At 32.7% G+C, this 26,494-nt stretch overlaps 3 protein-coding genes across 9 annotated transcripts; 1 reads left to right on the forward strand and 2 right to left on the reverse strand.

Annotated features, from left to right (window-relative positions):
- Nucleotides 1–7,003: 7,003 nt before the first annotated feature.
- On the forward strand, nucleotides 7,004–11,024 carry LOC109797451 (26S proteasome regulatory subunit 4 homolog A). The gene is made up of 6 exons (XM_020357494.3): nucleotides 7,004–7,531; nucleotides 8,387–8,632; nucleotides 9,114–9,283; nucleotides 9,473–9,689; nucleotides 9,809–9,949; nucleotides 10,750–11,024. Exons 1-6 carry the CDS (start codon nucleotides 7,049–7,051, stop codon nucleotides 10,831–10,833), a joined length of 1,341 nt encoding a protein of 446 aa, XP_020213083.1. The 5' UTR covers nucleotides 7,004–7,048; the 3' UTR covers nucleotides 10,834–11,024.
- Nucleotides 11,025–11,374: 350 nt separating this feature from the next.
- LOC109796379 (uncharacterized) lies at nucleotides 11,375–14,364 on the reverse strand. Its single transcript, XM_020356055.3, has 2 exons — nucleotides 13,644–14,364; nucleotides 11,375–13,488 (listed from the first exon to the last, which is right to left on the reverse strand). The coding sequence occupies exons 1-2, from the start codon at nucleotides 14,250–14,252 to the stop codon at nucleotides 11,701–11,703; spliced, it is 2,397 nt and encodes a 798-aa protein (XP_020211644.1). The 5' UTR covers nucleotides 14,253–14,364; the 3' UTR covers nucleotides 11,375–11,700.
- Nucleotides 14,365–17,086: 2,722 nt separating this feature from the next.
- LOC109797642 (transcription factor PIF1) lies at nucleotides 17,087–23,835 on the reverse strand. 7 transcript variants are annotated; one of them, XR_003804001.2, is made up of 10 exons: nucleotides 23,557–23,835; nucleotides 22,843–23,482; nucleotides 19,809–19,904; nucleotides 19,648–19,713; nucleotides 19,461–19,526; nucleotides 18,574–18,960; nucleotides 18,084–18,160; nucleotides 17,665–17,854; nucleotides 17,384–17,465; nucleotides 17,087–17,300 (listed from the first exon to the last, which is right to left on the reverse strand). XR_003804001.2 is itself a non-coding variant. In XM_083059271.1 (8 exons), exons 2-7 carry the CDS (start codon nucleotides 23,464–23,466, stop codon nucleotides 18,092–18,094), a joined length of 1,308 nt encoding a protein of 435 aa, XP_082915397.1. In that variant the 5' UTR covers nucleotides 23,467–23,477; nucleotides 23,557–23,835; the 3' UTR covers nucleotides 17,087–17,854; nucleotides 18,084–18,091. The 7 variants fall into 7 exon arrangements, 3 of the variants coding, with proteins under 3 accessions (XP_082915397.1, XP_082915396.1, XP_020213332.1); XR_014427601.1 differs by having other exon boundaries at nucleotides 17,087–17,664; nucleotides 17,756–17,854; XR_002239715.3 differs by having other exon boundaries at nucleotides 17,087–17,465.
- Nucleotides 23,836–26,494: the final 2,659 nt, after the last annotated feature.

The following is a 26,494-nucleotide window of genomic DNA, read 5'->3' on the forward strand; positions in this document are numbered from 1 at the left end:
CACACACTCTCTCTGTAGTGTATACTTGTTGGTTTCAAGATGGTATTTGGTAATTAATGATTTTTTTAAGAAAGATATATAAATATCTTTAAAAAGTTATTTTATTTAAAATGATCTTAAAAAATAAGCAATCTAAAGATATTTAAGCATTTTTTTTATAAATAAGTTGTATTAAATATTGTTTTGGGATAGAGGGCAAAGGACTAGCTACCATTACAAAACTTTACCTTTTTATATATTCAATCCCACTAGTACAAAAGAGGTAATCTATGTCGGTTATTTTAAGTTTTTTACGTCTGAAAAAAGTCGGACATTGCCAAGATCCCATGTAAAAAAGTTGTATACAAAAAAAAAACATAACGAATGCAAGCAGGGGTCGTTCTGCTTATAGAACAACCTAGAAGAAAAGGTCAACATCCCAAACAAATAGAACAACATAAAGACCGAATAAAACAAATAGCCACAATAGCAATGCGAAGCAAAAAGATGTTAGCGATTCATATATACCTGAGCTGCAACAGTATGCGAACGAGTAACGAAGAATTCACCCCACTCTGTAGAAGACATAAAAAACGATTTAGCAACAAAGGAGAGGGAGAGGGTTTATACAGAGAAAAATCTAGAAAAGTGATGAGATCCGAGTGAGTGCGTGTGCCTCCCATGCACTCTTCTTATTCGCTCTCGCTACTTTTTTACGTCGAACTGGGTCCGACATAAAATTTAAAATCTACGTCGGTTGTATATTGTGTCTGACGTAAAAAAGTTCACAAAAATTACAAAAATATCACCGCATCTTTTTTAATTACTTCGATTTTTGTTAAGTCTGATGAGAAAGAAGTGACGTAAAATCACTAGTGTCCTAAAACATTAAACGAGTATAATTTAAACTATCTAATGTCATAACATTTTTTTATATGTATTGAGAAAAATGTCTCAAAGATTAATCTCTTATTTCTTGTCATGATCTTGTAAATGAAGGAGCTAGTATATATACTTATTATCCTTAATAATCATGTAAATCACAATATTTATGATTTTTTATCAAGCACCATCCGTGAATCTTAGAGTTATTCACCGCTTTGTGATTGGGAGCTTACTCATTTGCTGGCTGAAGGTCACTCTAGTAACACTTATACTTTGGTCAACTTCGTACCGGGAGTGCCAAGTAGGAGACTTGATCTTGACAATGAGAGTCCTATTGTTAATTAAGGGATTCAATTGACCGGAATCTCAAAGTTAGTGTTCGGTGTACTCCATCAAATGGAGATCAGAGTGATAGATAACCTTCCAGTCTCGATGAGCACTAAGGCGTTAAAGCCTAACTACTCACTGCACTCTATTAGGATGGAGGCCAGTATGGTACAAATATATAATAAAATAATGTTATTTTGGTAAAGATTTTCAATATATAAGTACTTACCAATAACAACTTTTTATTATATTTAATTAGTAATCTTAAGTTCAAACTTTTTAAATATATAATTATATTAAATATTAAAAGAAACTTTGTTATACTTAGTTATTAAAAATAAATTTTTAAAGAAGTTAAACAAAGGCGCATTTATAAAATTAAAGTGCATAAGTTGATTTTACTTTGTAAGTTTAGTTCTTTTTACCTCATTTTATTATGTTACAAGGGTTTGTTGAGAAGTATATTTAAAAAAGACCTAAATATTGCTTGACTTAAATATGTACACCTTATCAATTTTTTAATAAATAATTTATTTTAAAAAATATATAAATAAATATCAACTATGAATTATGAATATTTAAGTTATTTAAAACTTATCACATATCATATAACATAATATCATCCAAATATTTAGTCAAATTTTTGTATTCTATAAAATGTTAATGAATAGATTTAGTTTCTAAACATACATATACTTCTAGAATAAGATATTTTGTCTTCTTATACAGTTCTCTATTTAGAATTAAAGTTCTTGTATATAATAAACCTTTAATATTTTTTGATACATTTCTAAACCTTTAATATTTTGATCGGTCTAAACATTAATTAATATAAATCTTTATTACAAGTTTAACAAATAAAACTTTTATTTTAATAGAAGAATAACATAAAAAGATATTTCCTGCAAATAAACATAAAAACATCTCACAAACTGGTTTTAAGTTTTATTCTTTAAAAAGTATGATCAGAGGTAAAAATTAATTATTATGCACATGCATGTACTATAGATATATCCTTATTGTTTTAGCGCGTTTCCTATACATGCATCCTGCACAAAGACCTGAAAGTTAATAGGAGGCCACGTACTATATACATTAGCCTTATAGCTAGCCACATATTTTTATAATAGACATAGATATAGATGTATTAATTCATAGAGACAAATCAGAAAAAAGAAATTATAAAAGAGAACGAAAAATGTAGTACTGCAGCTTATGTGCATGTCATGGAACCATAATTAATTAATTTGGCCAAAAGTAAACAAACATTAAGATAAAACATTAGAAAGTTCCCTAAACACTACTAGATTTTAATTATTTAACAACATTTTATTGTTTACATTTATTAAAATATTACTATATATTATATAAATATGTTATTTTGTAACTTTTGAAAAATATCATTATAGATAGAGTAACATTTTGTATTGTAATAATATTCTTTTCAATTGTTTTCAAAATCAAAGTCTCATATTGAGTAAAAAAAATTTACATAAGTTGTTTTGCAACATTTTTTTTTAAAAATGTTACTATAATTGCTTCTAAAATCAAAGTCTCACATCGAGTAAAAAAAAATATATTTCTCTTATATCTAATTGTAACTCATAATTAAAATCCTACATCAAATAGATTAATAACTCATAAATAGTATATATACTCATATAGTTATATTTAAGATAAATAAAATTTGATATTGTATATATAATTAGTGGTGACTAACTAAAAATGTCTTTTTCTAAAAACTTAAGGAATTCCTAGAAATTTAGGAAACATAGAAATATAATAATTGATAGTAATATTTAAATTAAAATTAATTATTATTTTATAAGATTAACAAAATCTTGGCAACATCATTAAAATGTTACAAAAAATTATTAAAATATTATAAAAATACTATTTTGATAATATTTAAAAAATATTACCTAATTATGCAAAAATGTTACTAAAAGTCTTTAGCAACATAAACTGTATATAACATTTGATAATATGTTGCTAAAATAAATTAACAACATTTATACACAATTAAGTAACATTTTTCAAATGTTGCTAAATGCTATTTATCTTATAATGAAAATATATAGATAGAGGTGCCCATTGCATTACGCTACTAATAATCGAGCCATTGCAATGCCGCAGGTACAAAATACTGGATTATAATTCGGATTTGAAGGAGGGAATATTTTTCTCCTCCACATATGTAATTTCTAGCTATATATGGTCCCCATGAAGGAGTACGATCTTTGAGTAGGTGCATGTGGTCTGAGTAGTTCTTAAGTGAAGCAGAAGAGAGTAAATAATTAAAGTAAGATCATATATATATCGGTGTTAATACATTTAGATTTGCGAAATTCTCTTAGTAAAATAACGACATAGATAAATTCAAAACATTTTATTACAAACTAAATATCGAAGCTTTTGGACAGCTTTCTAATTCCTAGTGGCTGGTTAGTATTTACGAGGATGAGTGAGAGGTATAAAGTATTAACTAAAAATGACAGGGTTTGGTGAAGTTTTGAATGGAGTAGAAGAAGTTGGGGCAGATGGCGACACTCCATGTAATGTAGTATTTACTAGTGTCAGCTGAAAAGTTAATAGTAGCACATCAATTGAATGATATAATTCAATAAGAACCTGCTATGGCGTCAACGCTAGTTAATAACCCTCACCTACCTTCTATTCTATCATCTATTACAATATTTAACAAAAGCATGCTTCTATTATACTGGTTTTCGATGCATATGGATAAATAATAACTACCCAAAGTAAATGATGCATTGATATACACATCTTGACAAGAAGACATACACATATAGAAGAAAGAAAAGTATAAATATGATATATAATATAATATAATGGAATAAGAAGATAGATGAAAAAAATAGTGTTCTTATATCATTGTTCTCAGGAAAAAAACATGGTTCAAGGAGATTTTAGTGATAGGATTTGTTTCATTACGTTTAATAAATACCACTTTCGATTTACACTAAGTTCTCACTTCAAATCCGTTGACATCTTAAAGTCATTTTATCTAAGTTATTTGTTTTTGATAGTTTTATCGAGTGCTTCAATGATAAATCCTAATCTGTTGTAGGAATACACTACAATACATACAAACAACAAAGTTAGCTACTTTTCTTTAGATACTTAATTTGTTTTTAGTTATTTAAATTTGAGGTGAATTTCTTAATGTCTTCAAATTTTTTTTAAATTGTCTATGTGATTTAAAAAAAAAAACTAGGTTTTTTTACTTAAATGTTGTTACTGTTTTAGATACATAATTGTTTTTTGAATTAATAACTTTTTTCATAAATTAATACAAGACTTTTTAACATGTTTTATTTTTGTAATATAAAATATTTTTTCAGAAAATTATCCATCCTAAATTACTTGTAAAATATGTTTAATTTCTTAAGCGATAAACTAAACATATCTTATTTATATAAATAGTGCTTATTAATACTTTTTAAATTATAGACCCACACATATACAACTCGGATATCTGAATTCTATATACTCGAGATAGATATAATAAATAATTAAATTTAAATATTTATTTGATATTTTTAAAATCATTACGACAAAGTCTCGATTTCAATGAACAAGTGAATATTTTATGTTAAATAACGTACGAGTACGTGGAATAGGTAATAAAGGAGAGTTTTTTCCTCAAATAATATTATTTTAAATTTTTTTTTACCTAAATAGTAATTGTGTAAATTTATTTTTCTAACTAGCATCATTTATTGTTCACGTTTAGAATAGACCGTTTTCAAACTAGAATGGGCCGTTCTAAATTAAAAAATAACACATGATGAATGGATCAGAATGGGTCGTTCCGGATTCAAAATTAGTACATAAAAAGTGGAACCAGAACAGACCGTTCTGAATCCAGAACAAGCCGTTTTGGCCTATAAATAAAAAAAAATTTGTTCGATTTTCATTTATCAAATATCAAAATTCAGAAACTAACATCAAATAATTAAATTTATTATATATTAACATTATAAATATAATTAAATAAATTTATTAAAATTCAATACAACAATAAAGATCAGCGGTGGCAGAAACTGAATTCATGACCAATATTTAGATATGTCTTCCTAGTGTGACCAGGGGTGTGACCATGCGAGCAAGGGATATGAACTTTCTGGAACTTGCCGCAATCACACCACATTACATTTAGCCTTACTATAAATCTCTCAGCGGGTGATGCGAGCAAGAAATATGAATTTTTTGAAATTTTTCGCAATCATACCACATTTCATTTAGCCTTACTATAAATCTCCCAACAGGTCATGCGAGCAAGGGATATGAACTTTCTGGAACATGTTGCAATCATACCACATTTCATTTAGCCTTACTGTAAATCTCTCAGTAGGTCAAACTTCTCTCGGATGTTGCATTTTTTTCCCAACTTTGTGGCCAAATCCAGAACTCAAGAGAACTTTCAAGAGTCGCCCAAAGTTCAGGATTATAACAGACATGGACATTAGAGAACAACATAATCGTGTAAAAAATTGTTCATATTGTCACACCCCTGGTCACACTAGGAAGATATATCCATATATTGGTCATGAATTCAGTTTCCACCACCATTGATTTTTATTGTTGTAATGAGTTTTAATAAATTTATTTAGTTATATTTATAATGTTAAAATTCAATAAATTTAATCACTTGATGGTAGTCTCTGAGTTTTAGTATTTGATAAGTGAAAATTGAAAAAAAAATGGTATGAATCTATAGGCCAGAACGGCCCCGTTCCGGATTCAGAACGGCTCTTATGGTTTCACTTTTTGTGTGCTAATTTTGTATTTGGAACGGCCCATTCTGATCCATTAGCCATGTGTTATTTTTTAATCTGGAACGGCCCGTTCTGATTTTACAATGACCCGTTCTGAACGTGAACAGTAAATGGTGCTAGTTGGGGAAATAAATTTACACAGTTGCTATTTGGGTAATTTTTTTTTTTTAAAAATAGTATTATTTGAGTAAAAAATTCAATAAAGTATCTATGTAAGTGCAATGGGGCTACACAGTATAGTTTTCGAGTTAATCACTCATATATTATGTGAATAATTTTTTTTTACATTGACAACCAATCGTATTTTTTAATAGTGTTATCTCATTTATTTATTTAATTAAATAAAAATAAAATAAAATAATTTAAAATATATGATTGTTAGTATAAAAAACTTTACATTAATAATGTATGAATGATTAACTCACAGTATTCTCTAGAATATAATTTTTGAGAATATAATTTTTAAATTTGTTCAAGTATAAAATAGTTTTTAATTTTTAAAATATGATATCACCACAGTTATTTTTTTTAATCCATTTATCCTCGAAGAAAAAAAATATGCCGATGCAAATTTCGTAAACTTAATCAAATCACATAGATAAATAAATTTAGGAACAAAGAATATGCAATTGATATTCACTCCTCTAGAATGAGAGAGTGTTCTCTAGATAATAAAATACATTCATAACCATTAATTAGAAAAACAATGATCGAAAAGGAAATCAATTACATATATAAGAAATAGATAAATACTATTTGTACAAAACAGTTTATAACGAAGAAAGAGAAAAATAAAATAAAATAAAAAGAAGTGTATGAGATGAGATGTAAAAATTACACATATATGTATAAAATATAAATGGAGAGTTGTTTGCGACAGACACACTTTTCCTTGACTTGTTGGGCCGGACAAATTAAAGTAGTTTCATTTTGAACTCATGGGCCATAAGGCCCAATGGATGGCTTTAACTTGTGCACAAAGGCAAGTAGCGAGTGCATATAATTTTTAATTATTCTAATATTTCCTCTCACATTCGCGAATTCGGAAATAAAAAATGGGGCAGGGAACACCGGGCGGTCTGAACCGGCAGGGTCTTCCGGGGGACCGGAAGCCGGACGGCGGCGACAAGAAGGAGAAGAAGTTTGAGCCGGCTGCGCCGCCGGCTCGCGTGGGGCGGAAGCAGCGGAAACAGAAGGGTCCGGAGGCGGCGGCGCGGCTGCCGACGGTGACGCCGCTGTCGAAGTGCAAGCTGCGGCTCTTGAAGCTGGAGCGAATAAAGGACTACCTGTTGATGGAGGAGGAGTTCGTGGCGAACCAGGAGCGGCTGAAGCCGCAGGAGGAGAAGGCTGAGGAAGACAGATCCAAGGTGGATGACCTTAGGGGTTCTCCCATGAGCGTTGGTAACCTCGAAGAACTCATCGACGAGAATCACGCTATTGTTTCGTCTTCGGTGGGGCCTGAGTACTACGTTGGTATCTTATCTTTCGTTGATAAGGATCAGCTAGAACCTGGATGCGCTATTTTGATGCACAACAAGGTAGCCCTTTATTCTTTCGTGGCCATTGGTTAAATTTTTTTTTGATCGAGTGCTATATGTTTGTGATGGATTTTTGCTCTAGGATCTAGGGTTTAGGCTTTAGAGATTAGATTGTGTGGTTCTGGTTGGCGAGAGTTAGTACAATTTTTTGTGTGGGTTTAGCTTTTGTGATAGAGGATTAAAGTTGGTTTGATCATTGAGTAGGTGGGGATTTTGGAATGATGTTTTGGTGTGTGTTGTAGTCTGGTGAAGAGAAATTTAGGTAAAGATCTTTCAACTGCATTTCTGAGCCTCGTATAATTGCATCCTTAATTGGGAGAAAACTTTTATGTTGCACTGATGAATAGTGAAAATAGGACTTGTTTAGGTGCATGTTTGAATTTTATCAACTTTTACGCAGAAGTTGTTTATTTTTCCCTTGAAATCTTTCTCGATCAGCTTTTGATTATAATTTATAAGCTGTTTTGGAAATATATAAAGTCAAGGTATACACTAGTTCAAGGTTTTTGTGTGCATAAGATTGGTCGTGTTTTTTATGTTGTTGTTGACAACCTGTTGGAAGATATATATTATGTGTTGCTGTTGTTTGGTGTACTCTGGGATTGCTTGTTTGGTGTATTCATATCTCATCGAAGAAGTGATAAACCTCATAACTGATTTGTTGAACAACACAACCTGGAAAGTGGTTGAGACCTTGAGAAAAAATTGTGAATAAAATATTTTTGTCAAACCATATGATTTTTGGAAACAAATGGATGTGGGGGTTGACATAATATGAATCCGTCATCTCTTGTAGATTTGATATGATTAGATGCAGGAAATGTAATGCTTGTCATCATGTATGGTACTTTTCAGGTTCTCTCTGTTGTTGGGCTTCTTCAAGATGAAGTCGACCCAATGGTCTCTGTCATGAAGGTTGAGAAGGCTCCTTTGGAATCATATGCTGACATTGGTGGCTTAGATGCCCAAATACAGGAAATTAAAGAAGCAGTTGAGCTTCCTCTGACACATCCTGAACTGTATGAAGACATTGGTATCAAGCCTCCTAAGGGAGTCATTTTATATGGAGAACCTGGAACTGGGAAGACGTTGCTTGCAAAGGTGTGCAGTTTTTTTGGGTTTCTTAAATGGTGTTGGAATATAATCTCAACATCCGTTCTATTTCTCATTTTCTCTGTTCAATAACACGAAGTTTGGAATTATTTTTCATGTCTACTTGCGCAAGAAGGGATTTGAATAATTATCTGGTTTACTTGGTTTGTGGATTGCAAAGTATTTTTTTAATGACTATCTGGAACATTGATCTATCATGCTACTATTTGGAAATTCTGCTATCTTTTATTAGTTTGCTGTTTGCTTTTGGAAACAACTAACAAAACCTGGGGTAATTTTTATCTGTTGAATAATCAGATTTGATGTTGTCCATGATCTTTACTAGAAATGCATTTTGATCAGTATGCAGTTATGATACACATTCCTAGTCCCATATCTCACCGTGTCAACTTTGTTTTTATTATTGTGAGTGGTGTACTACACACCACACAATCAGTTTGGTCTAATCCAGAGCCATGTTTACTTTCAGGCTGTGGCAAACTCAACATCAGCAACCTTTTTACGTGTTGTTGGTAGTGAATTAATACAAAAATACTTGGGTGATGGTCCAAAACTTGTTAGGGAACTATTCCGAGTTGCTGATGATCTTTCCCCATCCATTGTCTTCATTGATGAAATTGATGCTGTTGGTACAAAGAGGTAAGTTATTGAACATCAGTTTTAGGAGTCATTGTGTGTAAAGAATTTTCTGTCCTCTGTTTTAGATCTAGTTTTTTAATTTTTTTATTGTTTTATTGTTTTATTATTATTATTTTTTTATCAGTGATCATTGTGTGTTAAGATATCATCAATCAATTCTTAGTATATGTCTTTTTTTATGCCTTGCAGGTATGATGCCCACTCAGGTGGAGAACGTGAAATACAGAGGACTATGTTGGAGTTGCTGAACCAGTTAGATGGTTTTGATTCAAGAGGAGATGTAAAAGTGATTCTTGCAACCAACAGAATTGAAAGCCTTGATCCAGCTCTGCTGCGACCTGGTCGAATAGACAGGAAGATTGAATTTCCTCTCCCTGATATCAAAACAAGAAGACGCATTTTCCAGGTAGGCAGGACTAGTTTTGTGAAAACATGTTTTCAGTTTTAACTGTTTCACTGTTATGTCTTAATATGCATATTCTACTTAGTTATATGACTAAAAGGTCTTGTACTTCTGAAATTTAGATACACACATCAAGGATGACATTGGCTGACGATGTCAACTTAGAAGAATTTGTTATGACTAAGGATGAGTTCTCTGGAGCTGATATAAAGGCAATATGTACTGAAGCTGGCTTACTTGCTTTACGAGAACGCCGAATGAAGGTTAGAAGTATCTTCTATATATTTGTACAGTTTAAACATTGTGATCCGTAGGAAATATAGAATGGCACTCTGTTGCTGTTAGGAAATACAAAATATGTTTAGACAAGCTCATTTTAAGACCAAAATTCATATATTGAGATAACATAATATAGCATAGGCTGGTTGGGTATTATAAGTTTAGACATACCAAACTTTCTCTGCCTATATCAATGAAGAAAGTGGCAGGAAAAAATGGAGTTGAGATGTTGCAAATATTTGAGGAAATGGAACTGGAAAACAATCACTTCATAAACATATTCTCTTCAAATTTATAGAGAATGCCTGTGTTAAACAGAATGTTGGAGGGAGACTTTCTGTAATTTCCTTCCCCTGAACGTAGACTAGATATTAAGATTTTCTACTGTTTTCCTTGCAAGAACAGGGTTTCACAGAATTGAATCCGTCAATTTGCTTTTAATACTGGAGCACAATAGATGTGCCAATAAATGCAAAATGCAACATAATAAGAGGCCAAGTCAGCATTTTTTTAAAATTTAGAATCATGTGGTGAATGATTCCCTTGTGTTTTGGAGGCTCCGAGCCTACTATATGCACAATCTTTGTGTTTCATTGGTAACTTGAGCATTTGTTTAGACCCAATTGTGCTGTATTTTGAAGTGATTCCTATTTTACGGGTTGAGGTCTTCTGCTTGTTTATACTCAATTTTTTTACGTATTTTGTTTTGTTTTGTATCTTTTTGTGGAGGAGTGTCTTTTTCCTTTATCCTCCTTATCAAATGTTTTTATATCTTGCTCTTTAGGTGACGCATGCGGACTTTAAGAAGGCGAAGGATAAAGTTATGTTTAAGAAGAAAGAAGGGGTGCCAGAAGGACTGTATATGTGAAGCATCTTCATCATTTACCCCGGCCTTCTTTCTTTATCATGGTCTTTTTGTTGCCCTGTGAACGGATGTTTGTATTTTGGATTATGGTCGGTTGTGGGTTTAAATTATCACGGGATTTAATCTCAACTATAGTTACGCATAGTTTTCTTCGATTTAAAAAAAATTGGGAAAAATTTCCTGCCATTTCTTAATTATTTTCGATACTATGCATGCTTTTTCAGCCTATTATTGATGATGATGCAAGATTACGTAGAAATGGCTCAATCCAATCGAGTTATTTTAACAGGATCGAACTCCTGATGAGAGCGTGTTCATTTCCTTTGATTGACAAATCCAAACATAATACTGACCAATTGACTTTGAGATTATAGCAGATTGTAAAATATAGTTCCGCAATTTAAACTACTAATCACGGTGGTTATAGCCCCTATGTCCATCGTGTCTCGAGAATATGATAATGTCGATGGAATTGCAAAACAATTTATATGCTGCCTAAAGTGATTGCTCCACACAAGTCGTTATATTTTGTTGACGTGCGGAATCAAAAGTAAACCAAGTACAAGCAAAGCATAAACTTGTATCAAGACCCTTTAACAAGGGGAAAATGCCCCAGAACAAGTAGGTGCATCGCATTCAACAACTTAGGATGACATCAAAGTAACAATCACGAACTCAAAAGGCAATTGACATTGGTAGGCTCGCAAACATTAAAAGAACATGCATAACTAAATCATTATTTTCGGCATAAAAATCATTCCTAAATTACAATATTAGTTGTTTCAGTTTCACCTTATTTCTTTAGAGCAATAATAAGAAGATACCAAAAAAATTCCTGTTGTAAGCATCAAGGGAGGCACATGGTAATTTTCACTGGGTTGGAGAATTTTGAGTCGGTGGAGCATTTGTTGAGGAATTGCGTCGTGCTCGTGACCTTGCCCAAATCACTATTCGGCGTATTTGAATCACACCAACAAGCAGAAGCAAAAAAGCCCAAGTACCAACCAAAAGATAGCCCAGTTTACGAATCCTATAATAAATATGATTTGGACTTATCAAGCCCAATGCCCACATGTACGTTAGCAACATGCACGAAGCTGCAACGATCATCAAAAATGCCAAGGTCCACATTACCACCTTGTTCTCTAGCTGAAACCCGCTCATGATAAGCAGCATCACACAAAGAGACGCAAAGAAAGAAGAAGAGTTTAAGAAAACAAATTTTAGAAAATCTGGTGACCAAGCATAACCCACAACCGCTGTGCCTGCTTCACAGAAACCGAAGTTAGGGCAAGTATGGCCATCTTGTATTGTATCGCCTTGCCATACACCACCTGGTGGACTTATCACTGACTGAAAAGTCATGGTTGCAATCACAGTAGCTGCCACCATCAATTGTGAACGATCGATGTGGGTTAGTGAGGGTGCTGATACTCGTGGAGGATCATTATGGGTTACTAATGTTGCTGGTGCCCGTGGAGGATCATTGTTGGTCCGGGAGGGTGTTGATGTTTGTGTAGGATCATTGTGGGTTACTAAAGGATCTGGTTCTTGTGAAGAATCTAATGTTTGTGGAGGATTATTGTTGGTTTGCAAGGGTGCTGATGCTTGTGGAGAGTTTGATGTTTGTAGAGGATAATTGTTGGACTGGGAGGGTGTTGGTGTTTGTGTTGGATCAATGTTTGTTACAAAGGGTGTTGATTCTTGTGGAGAATCTGATGTTTGTGGATGATCATTGTTGGTCAGGGAGGGTGTTGATGTTTGTGCCTGATCATTGTTGGTTACTGAAGGTGTTGATTCTTGTGGAGAATCTGATGTTTGAGGAGGATCATTGTCGGTTAGGGAGAGTCCTGATGCTTGTGGAGGATCATTGTTGGTTAAGGAGGGTGTTGATTCTTGTGCTGGATCACAATTGGTTAGTGAAGGTATTGAATCTTGTGGGGAATCTGATGTTTGTAGAGGGTGGCTGTTGGTTAGTGAGCGTGATAATGTTTGTGAAAGATCATTGTTGGTTACGGAGGGTGTTGATGTTTGTGCAGAATCATTGTTAATTACTGAAGGTGCTGATGCTTGTGGAGAATCATTGTTGGTTAGTAAGGGTGCTAATGCTTGTGGAGAATTTGATGTTCCTGGAGGATCATTGTTGGGTAGGGAGGATTCTGATGTCTGTGGAGGATCAATGTTACTTAGGGAGGGTGCTGATATTTGTAGAGGATCATTGTTGGTTAGGGGGAATTCGGATGTTTGTGGAGGATCATTGTTCATGGTTAGGGAGAGTGTTGATGTTCGTGTAGGATCATTGTTGGTTAGTGAGGGTGCTAATGTCTGTGGAGCTTCACTGTTAGTTAGCGAGGGTGCTAATATTTGTGAAGGATCTGGTTGTTCAATTATAACAGTTATGCTTTGTGAGGAACTTGGTTGTTGTACTTGTCTATATGTTGATAAAGTCGTTTTCTGCCTACTAACCAAGGTTGATGAGGAAACTGGTTCTTTTGCTATAATTCCATTTGCAGGATTTCCATTTCCTTTAGCTAAAATGTGTTGACTCGTAAAACCTCTTTGATAGCACTCAAACACGTCGATGGCTGTCAAACCCTCCATATTCGAAGTATTTATTTCTGTACTAATTTCTGATAGTGAAAGCAAGTATTTGATGATCTGCAAAGTTACAGATATAATAAAAATATCAAATTATCTTATTGCATTCTTTTATAAAATTGGTGAATAATATGTAAATATGATTAACGGTGGATTAAGGAAATACGATTCAGACTATATAAGAATTTCCTGAGTGAGGCTCGAATAAACAGTACCTTGGTTTTCCCATGTTTGACTGCTAAATGCAAAAGAGAGTTACCCTCTCTGTCATTGAGTGATAGGAATTGATGGTCACCTCTCAGTGATTCCAGAAGCAACTTCAAGGCCTCCAAATGGTTATAGCGAACGCACAAATGCAAAACAGAACCATCATCAGTCTCGGTCATCTCACGAATGGAGTCAGGCTTGGCGTTGACCAACTCTTTGATGGCTCCCACGTGCCCTCTCATGGCAGCAAAGTGGAGAGGAAGCATGTCATCTTTGTCACGAGCCAAACACGTGTCAGGGTTTGTCCTCAACAACGTTTTCACAACCTCAGTGTGCCCTACAGCTGAAGCCAGATGAAGAGGGCAACGTCCTTCTGAGTCCATGTCACTTGCTAAATCGGGACTATTCTGAAGAAGAATCTCACACAACTCCAAATGTCCAAGTAAAGAAGCTATGTGTAGTGGGGTTTCAGTGAAGCGACAGAGTGAAACTCTCTTTAGAATAAGAGGGTATTTTTTTATCAGTGTGTTTAAGCTACTCACACATCCATTTGATGATGCTTCGTAGAGTTCTCTCATTGCATCTTCGTGTGGTTTTTCATCTCCCAAAATCTCCATTGAAGGAATGTTGTTAGTCAACCAGTATGTTGATGTTCTTGGTCTCTCAGGTTAATAATATATATGTAATGAATGAGATAATGGAAGAAAAAGACAACAAGAAGAGAACCGAGCTTCCTCGAGCATTGTATGATGGCATATACAATGCTTTGAATGATTAAATAATTAAGCAAAAAAAGAAAAAACATTGTTAATGATGTGTATAATTGGAGTATTTGTTTGTAAACACCGAACTTGCCAGCTGATTATTTTATTTTATCGTGCTACATGCTTGAACACAACATGGTTGCATGATGTGGTTACTTTTGGCCTTTAATTGATCTACAAATTATAATCCAGCAATATATATTTAGTGGATCCTAATTACCTGTTGTCTCTACTGTGTTCTTTTTTCTCAAATGGAAAAATGATATATGAACAAAATTGAAACCAATAAACAAGAGAGAAAGAGCGTTACCATTTTTGAGTAACATTTTTTTAATCTAAGGGAGGACAAAAGTAACAGGAAATGAGAGACTGGTAATTTCATTCTTATATTTGACTTGCTCACGGGCCGTTTGAACATTGTGTTATAGAGTGGTTGAGACATAATTCAATTGCTGCGCTGGATTGGGCCACGTGGCTCCTTATTTATTTATTTATTAGAGTTCCGGAATCATGCTTTGCATAGAAGGTCTTTTATTCACACTCCTTTTATCCAATTTTCATATCGATTTTTCTAGAATGTCTTTCACTAAATTATTATTCTGTTGCTTGAAAATTCAGCTCAATATTTGGATATGATATTGGTCACTATCATAAACTTTTTCTCCCTTTCTTAAATCACTATGTTTGGTAATAGATGTTTGCTCAAAATATGACTTTATTAAGAAGCTTTAAAAACAAAAAACTTTTCGAAATAAATTCAAGCATACGCTAAAAGATGCCCGACTAAAAGAATAACAAGTTGCAAAACTTAAATAATTATACAGGTTCGTTCTAATAAACTTTTCATAAACACTTGTAAGAGAACAAAAATAAAAAGAAAAATAAAACAATTTCTTTTATAAATTAAAATTAGTTTATAAATAAATTAAAAATATAATTTGAAAAAGTTAATATAATTTTTTTTTATAAATTAACTTATCCATAAACTAATTTTATCTTTTTACAAGTTTATTTAATTTTCTTTTTTATTTTCTTCTTCTCTAAATAATGATGGAAAAATTTATCCAAAAAGAACTGTATTTTCTATGACAGTAACATAAAACTTTTTATAATACTCTGTTTTATCAGTTGAGCTAATTAACCCTCACTTCTAATATGCTTAGACTTTAATTCATTGACAATCGTCTACAAAAAGTAATTTGCATTTCACATTTTCACATAATCTCAATACAGATTCAATAAAGAAGAATATTTCTCATGTAAATACTTTAAAGAATGTTAAAAATATTATTGCTAACATACTATTTTTCAGAAAAAGGAATTAGAATACAAGTCCAAATAATTTAGTGAGACAGATATGAAGTAAACCAAATAATAAAAAGCATATTAAAAGAGTGTATTATAAATATCCCTCAAATATTTTTCTCTTTTCAAATTCAACAATAATAGTATATATATTTTTTAAAAATAAAGTATTTTTTCACTACCAGATATTCCAGCATTTCAAGATGGACTAGCCGAGAACTTGATCTGAAATGCGTTCGGCCTCCAAAATTGTGGGTTAGGCACATTAAAGATTGCCTCTAGGTCTAGGGCTCTAGCCGAAGGCTCAAAATATATTTGAATAAATTTATCTATAAATATTTATAACAAAATAAAATAAATTTATCTGTATATTAAATTTAATTTATGTATGTAAAATTTTTTATATTAGTTTTTTAAAATTAATTTTTAATTAAAATCCCTAATTTTAAATGATAAAAAAATTATTTTCTTTTTCTTTTTATTTTTATACTAACAAAGAAATTTATTGAAACACATTTTTTAATGACACGTAGGTTGAGCCCTAGCTTCAAAATCATGGACTGAGTGCACCAAAGATGCTAACACCAGCAGAAGTAGAATATCTTTTATTCCTTACTCATCTTTATCTACATTGAAAATTCAATAAACTAGTTATTTATTGTCCCTTTCAACTCTTCCTCTAACTAGATCCTCCTAGCCCAATAAAAGGACCCTATTTCTTAGCTCATCCCTGGCCTTAATTTGTTTTCATCACTGTCCTTTTCATTCATTGTGAGAGCCCCATCGCAGACCCAATTCCAATAGCCCTTTTTGTCGCATTGACTTTTGAGTATTCTATCTCTTGTATTTGTTCTTTAATCTCAGGTTTGGGCATGGGGTTGATTGAGTTGGAAAAGACACGTTTGTGTTATTTTAGTGGTGGGAAGTAGCGATGGATGTAGGGTTTGTGGCAGTGGTTTGTGTTGGGGTGTTGCAAGTGCGACAATTTGGGTTTGCAGTCGTGAATGATTTAGTGTTGTTTGGACGTGGTTTAGGTGTGACAAGTTATGGTGGTTTCGGTGTTAGCATCGACCTTTTTATTCTAGTGGCAGTGAAACAGATGTTCTATAATTTGTCACAACTTCCACTTTAGCATTCACTACTGACTGTTCTTTTTAGTGCATGTTTGTTTTATCATTTAGAAAAGCTAAACGCACTTTCAACTCAATCCATCCACACTCATATTTTTTTATTTGAGTGCATGAAAATGTATGTAGATGAGTATTCAAACACACCCTTAGTCCATTGCAAAATGTCCTTGCAACTTCCACTTTAGAATACCCGGCACCCGCCACACATCATAAACATGAAACCATGCACTACTATAAAATAAAAAATACAAGTTACACGTTAATAGCCATAAATTTTAATCAAATGGTAAGAACCCCACAATCTGGTGTACACATTTTGTTATGAGTAGTGGAACTATAATTTTTCATTTTTATTTAAATTTCCCTACTGTAATTGACTAAACACCGTACATTGTAACAATAGACTGCTTCATGTGGATCAAGAACTGCTTCTCACTCCATAAACAATAGCGATCAAGTTCAAAGGCTGCTATATCACATAATAGGAGAAAATTGATAGTAAATGAAGAACAGAACAAGAATCTGAAGCAGGAATAGGACTAGACGTACGAAGCTGTCAGATGGGGGCCTCCACTTGGTGTAGAAAGGACGTTCTTCTATTTTGTGCCATCTATCGAGTTCCTCTTCGGTTCTTCTCATATCAAAGAGTCTCGAAAGTGAATTTATAAGATGGAAAAAAAAAGGATGATAAAATAGAGAGAAAACTTGGTTGCAATAATTTACATGTTAGCTGTGTATAGATTAGCTTGTTACTGAGAACAGCTAAAAAGTTCGTTCTCTTAAACACTACAAAATTTTGCAGCTGTAGTATAGGTGCCGGAAAATCTAACCTGCAGTGCACACGTGACACGGTCCATTGTTAATGACGATTATCCTTGTTTTGTTCAATATAATGTATTCAGGACTTGCAATGCACACTACCATTGTGAGTGCTAGAGGTAAAAGCTATACAATTATATGCCGCATCATTTGAATAGTCAGTCCTTCATTGTAACTATCAAAGAATCATTTTTCTCCTGACTGTAAAAAAAATTGAAACTTAGATGTAGCCATATTTGCTTTTTATATTCAGAAAGAATCAGTAGAATTTTTATGCGCAGAAGCATCTGGAAATTAGCATGCTCTAGAAGCTTATGACACAAGAACACAGTAAGCACAACTTAAAATCATTAAGACCCAGAATGCATGATAAACTATTATTTCCACCAAAAGTAACAGTCTTGTAGAATACTAAGATAAAGTAATTCACCTGACTAATTAATGGCTTTCTGGATTCTCAAGGCCCTTACTGGTACTTGGCTTGCTAACATTTGGTTGATTCATTGCCTGATTCAACACACAGAAATGGACCTCATAAACGTTCATATCTTTTTGCTCAATTAAATAATAAAAAAGATAAGCAACTTCGCAAAACTTGAGTTTTCTTTACCGTTGTTTGAGAGATTTTTTCCTCCCAATTAAGAGTGCGTTAAAAGTAAAACAGAATTAAAATCTGAGGAATCACGAACACAACGTAAAGTTTAACACAATATAAAGGGAAACTTTTGGTCTATTTTTTATGTGTCATGTGTACCAGAACATTATTCCCAGTGATCGCCAAAAGGGTATTACAAGATGCAACGAAGTAAAATAATTTATGTGGTCGATGCAGGAAATCTAGTAGATGTCACGTGCAACAAGTTACTTCATGCATTGCTTAAAAAAATCCAAATCAGAAATAAAATTAGAGGACAACGTACCTGATTTAATTGAAACTGCATCTGGTGGGGACCAAGATATTGTTGATAAGGATCAGTGATGTTTGGGATACGTGACTGATTTGGATCAGGTGGACCAGCTGAGGTGACCATATTATTATCTGTCTTTGCTGCTTGCATTCTAGACGAATCAGGTGCAGGAACATGCGGCATGTGGAAAGGAGGCATGGCAAACCTAGGTCCCAAATGAGTAGCAGCAGTTGCTGCTGGCATAGCCGAACCAGGTAACATATTAGGAAACGGTATAACTGGTCTGTTCATTCCCATTTCCATACCCATACCCATTCCAACCCCCATTCCAATTGCTGGCATGTACTGCTGGATTCCAGGAAACATCATAGGTACCATGCCACATCCCATGGACATCATCTGCATAAGTAGCACTGTTTTAGTAAGAAATGAAAGTATTCGACCACAGAATGTAAATAACTCGACACACTCGATAGTATATGGCCATTCTAATACATGTCTACACAATAAATAATATTAAAATCCTTCATCTAAATAACACAAGGTACAATACAGCATCTGTAGCCCTGTCGACCTCCTCCTCTCAATTGAAAAGTTATTATTATTTTTCCATCCTTAGATTTCCCTAGTCCCTCTTAACATTCCTCCTAAAATCTTGTTAAAGCTTAAAAGTTTGGAAATGTTGGATGCAGATAAACTATCCGTATGTAGATTTCTTCTGTAATGTTCTAGCACTGGAAGATGGTGCATGCTTAGCAAAATATTTATTAAAGGCAGTTTAGCCGAAGAAATTTATTAACACAGAATACAGCATACGTGGAAATGAATTTATATAACAAACTACGTGTACAAAAAGTGAAGAATCTGTTCAAAAAATTAAAGAAAAACGAAGAATCTACCTGCACTTGTAACTGCAATGACTTCAAGTATGAAATTGCTTCATCCAGCATTGAAGCTTTATCTGACTACGAATTCAGAATAGGAACCAAGATTAGAAACAAACATTATGAAGGAAATAAAATCTAAGATCCCGCCCTTTACATTCTTAAGAAGTAAAGAAGTTAGAAATTCAAAAAGTCAGTTTACCTTATTACAACGAGGTATAAGTTCTTGCAGAGCTTTCATCTTTTCATTAATCCGATCGCGACGCCTCTGTATGCAAATGCCAAATGAAAACTTATTTGTTCTTCTAAGAAAAAAAAAGGATATAAAAGATGTGAACTCAAAAAGTAGATGAAAGTACAGACCCTCTCAGAGAGATTATGGACCTCTGCGGCACGTGATCTCTTTGTAGACGTTGATCCACGAGCTTGTTTCTTTGCTTCCGATTCAAAATCAACATCCTTTATTTCCAGCAAGACAAAATGAAATAAGAATATACAAGAAGAAAAATAGTGAAAATTCAAATAAAATGCAGAATATCAATGAGAGAACAAAATTGCTATTGAACTATTGACCTGTCTCGTGCATGATATGCCAACTTTTATCAGAAACAAGGGAAATTTGCCAATATAAAAGTTACCACTATTTTTTTTTTCTCACCCAACCACACAAATTAACCATTAGTTATATTACAAGTATGTGCTGCCCAGATGAGGTCCAAAGCTAATAAAGAAATTAAGTTGTAAATCAACATATCACAACATTCTCGTGTCTTCTCCTCAAATAGTAAAATAAAATAAAAAGTAAAACACTTATTTTCTATTAATCTATGTATGTATAGTTGTACACAGGCATCTAGTTATTAACATTATTTACCCACTTTGTGGTTCCCATGTTTGGCCAAGACTACAATGTCCAAATTGATTTCAGTTTTCAGTTCGGAATCTAGCAATTATCAAGAACTTACCTGCATTATACACAATATTCAGCAATTATAACCTTTAAACCTACTCTTTTTCTGATACAGTGAGAAGCATCACCACTACCTAAATCTCTTCCTGCTTATACTCTTCAACGAAGTACAACTAGCCAACCTTTTGGCCCAATCTTTTGACCCGGGATATCATGTTGGAAAAAATAGTAAACATTAGCCTCATTATTCCACATGAAAGAAATCAGAACACGATTCTTGTTTTAGACATTCATGGGTAATAAATGAGTAACCATCTCACACCATCAGGACAAACCATGTATATCAATATCATTTCAAGTTGATAACCTGATATGTATATCAGCTTAGCTAATAGTAATAGCTGCATCTGTTATATTTGGATTACTCTAATCAAACTTATATTTTCCGATCACAAAATCATCCATACGTAGGTGTGGTCGTTCTGCCTAGTTGAGCTGTAACTTCTATGAAATCAAATGAGAGAAAGAGTGTGAAAATGTCTCGCCAGCACAAACCATGTATATCAATATCATTTCTAAATATCTGATTTTATTTTGCATATCTTTTCCGTGTAACATATTAGGCATACAGAGATGAGAGAACTTTAGATCAGCATATAAATGGCTCACATTCAGCATCATGGCAGCTTATTTTCTTTGCGTATTTTGAGAACCAAGCTTATGCAGGTATCATAATGGCCTTGCCAAGTTGCCATCAAACAGACAAGCAAACCTCGTCAAAGTCAATTCCTATGGTCAAAACCCTTCTCCAAACTACAAATTCACAATTCAGCATAGGTCTATGCCAAAACCAATTCTAATCTGGTTCAAGCCTACCAGACACTTCTTTTTTACTATAAATTAAACCTTTGACATCTACCGATTCTACTTGCATCAAAAATACCTTACATCTACTCAAGTTTCACCCTAGTCATATACCCGAGTGGTAAAGTCACAAAGTGAGCTAACATAAAGTTAAAAGTAAATGCTTATTTTTGTATTATTTTTAAATTTGAAACTTCAACTGCTGTGAGACAGGCAATTGGTGCCATAAACATTTGTCAATTGCAAGACAAGCAGTACGTCTCCTTACCAAGTTAGTAGCATAACATATCTGGATAATGGTTTACCACACACATCAAACCCCAATTTTAATATGAACATGATTTTTGTTAGAAATAGCATTCATATAACTTCTATATAGAAAAACATGGTTAAATTGCATTTTTGTCCCTCTATTTTGATTAATATGTAATTTCGATCTCAATACTTTAAAATAGAAATATATTTTTTTTGATAAACCAAATAATTGAAAATAAAAAGAAGTACAAGAGGTACTCCAACTCATTATAAAAATACCACATGTGATATGTGTACTATGCACCACTAAAAATATTATTCCAAAACGAGGGACCTAAGTTAGTCCATCACATCCAACCCACAACTTTGAAATAGAAATTTATTTTTTTTGATAATCCAAACAATTGAAAATAAAAGGAAGTACAAGGAGTACTCTAACCCATTACAAAAATACCACATGTGATATGTGTACTATGCACCACTAAAAATATTATTCCAAAACTAGGAACCTAAACTAGTCCATCACATCAAACCCACAACTTTGAAATAGAAATATTTAGTTCCTCCAATTTTTAAAATACAAAATTTTGGTGACAAATTGACATTTATTTATTGTTAAAATTTAACATTTATTCATATTTAAGTAATATGATATTTAGTAAAATGAAATTTGATTATTAAAAATTAAAAAATTAAAAAAAAATAAATATTAATCACTTATTAGAATATATAAAAATAAAGATCTTTTTATATGTTATTTTTAAATTTTATCTTTACGTATCACTCTTGAATATCATATCAGTTAATCAAAGTGTAATTAAATTTAAAAAATTATTGTGTATAACCTATTTTCTCTTATGAAAAATTATTAAAAATGTGTACACTATTAATTACAGTAATGATTAAAAATCATATAATTTTGTCATAATTAGTTTAAGGAATTTATTTTTTACGCTTTATTAATATAAATTCTTTTCATTACTATGAGATTACTCATAATATATTATTATTAAATATAATAATAATTTATGATCAGATGTCAATATAAAAACAATACATTATAAACCTATTTAAATTAAATTGTATTTTAAAATATCCTCCAACATGTTGGACGAACACAATACACGTGTCGCGGAGTGCGCAGACGCGGCGGTGAAAGTGACGATACCAAAAGCGCACACGGCCACAGCACAGAAATCCAAAAGTTAATGTTCAATGCAGAAGCGAGCAGCGCGGGGGTGATCACGTAAACCCACGTCACTCACCCGCGCACGATAGCAAAGACCAACGCATAGCCAATGTGCAACCGTGATGTGATGTGATGTGAGAGACAACGAAACGACGGTGATTCAAAATCAATCCACTTACCTCGCTCTGACACTCCCATTCCTCCGCCGCCGCCTCCCGGCCCTTCCGCTTCCGCTCCTCCGCCGCCGCCACCTGAACCGGTTCGCCGCTGCTACTCGAACCGCCCGACGTCGTCATCGTCACGTCGCACATCATCGTCGAAGGCGCCGCGACGCCGCCGGCTCCTTCCGCCGCGCTGGAAACTCTCGAAGCCGCGGCCGCCGTGTCGCACGAATCCACGACCGTGGATTCCCTCGCGGCGGTCTTCACGCTGGGCTCGGCTCTCGCACTGTGCCTGGAGAAGTACGCGAAGTTCTGCGTCTCCGGGTCCGGCCTCCTCGGCGGCGGAATCGGAGGCCGAGGAGACGGCGGGGGGCGGAGGTCGGTGAGGTGAGACGAAGGGCCTAGGGTTTGCATGGCGGTGTTGTTGTTAACGGTGGGCGGCGAGTGGAGGAAATCGGCGCAGAAGGTTTGGTCGAACTCGAAGGGAGGATGAACGTCGTCGATTGGATAGTGAAGCCAGGACGGCATTTGGCCTTCTTGCATGAAGAGGTGTGGATTGTAGTTTTGGAGCGGTGGTTTCCGGAGAGAACGGTGGTTCTGGCTGTGCATGACGACCTGGCCGTTTTGCCATAGGAGCTCCATGATTTGGTCATCTGCACTGTTTGAATTTTGATGATTAAAATAATTAAATGAGAGAAAGAGAAAAAAGAAATGGATGAAGAGTGAAGTTACATGGAGATGGAGGGTTTGTTTTGGCGAGGTAGGCCTGAAGGCTTGAGAGTTGGATCGTCTTCCATTGGGAGATGGAAAGAGCGGAAAAGATGAGATGATAATATTTATAGATATATGAAGAAGAAGAAGGAAGGGAAAGTCGGTTGGGGATGGTAGCACTAGCACTAGCAGGTGTTTCTGTTGGAACTTGGAACAAAGACAGAGCAGCCACAATTCACAAATACCACAGATAACCTCTCTCTCTCTCTCTCCCTTCCAATAATGCCACTAACCTTTTTCACATTCACATTCACTTCTCCTTCTTTTCTTTTCTTTTCTTTTTCTCCTCCTTTTTACATAAAATACTTTTTATTTTCTTATAAATATTAACGTATCATCAATCCCTTTTACATTTACAATCATCAATCTATAAATAATTAAAAAACATGGAAGACTTTCTAAATCTTTATATGGGTACATTTTCTAGCAAGTACATCTTAAATTAATTGAACACTCAAATTTTCATCCTATTATTATTATTATTTTTAATTATATTTCACACTTATTTTACTAATAAAATAAAATAAAATTCACGCGAATTAAAAAAAAAAGAGGTTAATATCATTTTACTATACAAATTTCATTCAAAAGTTAATCTAATTTCTTAAATTATCATTTCTTGAAATTTAAGAACAAAATTAATTATTAATAAAATAATATTTTAGAAATGGTAATATTAAATAAGATAAATTTAATTAAAATTAACTTATATTTAAAACTAATAAACATAAAATTTATTTTTACAATATCACTTATTATTTCAATGTACATTAAGATTATTTCTTAATCAAGTATTTAATAATTAAAAATTAGTCTCTTTTAAAATAAATAAATAAATATATATATATATTATATCAATTTTTCTATAAAAATAAGATATCAAATTATATTAAATTATTTTTATAGAAAAATTGATAATATATATATATATATATATGATTTATAGATAAAAGAATTTCAATCTAAAAATAAATTTTAAGAAATATATATTTAATTAAAAATTATGAAATAATATAATAACTAATAAAAATTATATTAATATCGTTTTAACCTTATTTATATATAGATATACTATTTTAACAAAACATATATTTTTTATTATAAACTTTCGTGTTTACAAAATAATTTAATTTATTTCTATTAGTGGTGTCTTTTGTCTAATGATTTTCTCTCTTTTTCTTCTCAGTTCAATGATACTACTATCATAGTACAGTGTAAAAGTTTGATGATTAATAATTGATTACGTATACTTTTTACTTCAACCATTGAATGAAGAATATGCCAAGCCAACTCAGCCATTACTTTTGAACAAAATATCATACTATAATAGTACTTAATAGAATCGGAAGACACTTCTTTGTGATTTTTTGTGCTAAACTAAGGAAAAAGTATCTTCTTAATACTACTAAATTAACACTATATGTTAACAGGTCAGATTGTCACCTACAGAGGGAAAACTCACATAATTGAAATCCATTTTAAAAGAGCTCTAATGGTGACTAACAGGTTTTCTCTTGTTTTTCACAGTTTTTCAAGTTTGGTCTCACAATCCTTTTGAGTCATAATTCCTCAATAAGTATATAACATTATAATTCTCCGATCTCCATGATTGTAAAGGATTCAACTCCTCTAAAATCCGCCGCTATTGAAAAGAAGAAAGTAAAGAAAAATTTATAATATTTTCTTATTTATATATTACGAGAAAAATGAGAACAAATTATATGAAATAATCAAAAAATATTTATTTATTTATTTTCTTTTTCCAATTTCTCATAATATGTACGAGTAATATGGAGAATTATCCGGTATATATATATATATATATATATATATATATATATATATTAATTACTAAAAGATATAAATTTATTTAAAATAATAATTTTTTACCGGTCTTTACAGTTAAATAAAAATATTTATCCCTTCCATGTTTTATTTCATTTAAATAAAAAAAATGATTTTAATATTTTTTCCTTTCATTTTCTCACTGCATCCAAATTAACATAAACATAAATAAGGGAGCACATAATTTCTTTTGCATAAAAAAAAAAAAAAGATCACATGGGAACCAATATTCCCGAGGAAATTAATAAAATTCTTTTCAACAACAATCCCTGATTTTTTTTAGCATACATATACAGTAAAATATTTTTTTAATTAGAAGTTTTAGATTAAAATAAAATTAGAGTTAATCATTTTATAAATTTACAACGGAATTACAGATTGTTTATTCCAGTATCATGGAATAATATAAATTACAAAGAAAAATAAATTTAGTTTCAGGTCCTAACTTATAAGTGAGAAAAAAAAATTAACAGTTGCATCACTTTCACGTGGAGCTACAAAGAAATATAGGATGTAAAGAATATTTTTTTTTACAGCGGTAAAGAATAAAGCTTAATCATATGTATGTTTAATATTATTTTAATTTGAAATTTACAGTTGATAATAAGTGTGATTAATTAAAATGTTGTTGTAAGAAGTAAGAAGTGGGGTGTTAGTAGGGGTGTTTCATGGATCGGTTTTTTGAAAAATTTGAAGCAAATTAAACCGAATCGTTTTATAAAAGTGGATCGGTTAACTGATCTATTTTTTATAAAGTAGATCGGTTTGATTTTTTTTAAATATGGATTAGTTTTTTTGAAAATAGATCAGTTCGATACGGTGCGGTTATCTACTTTTTACTCACATATGGATCAATTTTTTTAAAAAATTAAACCGAACCAAACCGATCCACTTTATAAAAATGGATCGGATAACTGAACCAGTTTTATAAAGTGGTTCGGTTTGGATTTTTTTTTCAAAATGGATCAGATTTTTCAAAATGGATTGGATCTATTATGGATTGGTTCGAATTAATTTGAATTTTTTGCACGATACTAGTTGTTAGAAGGGAGTA

The sequence above is a fragment of the Cajanus cajan genome, chromosome 6 (assembly GCF_000230855.2).
Source record: "Cajanus cajan strain Asha chromosome 6, NIPB_CcT2T_4, whole genome shotgun sequence".
Taxonomy (NCBI): domain Eukaryota; kingdom Viridiplantae; phylum Streptophyta; class Magnoliopsida; order Fabales; family Fabaceae; genus Cajanus; species Cajanus cajan.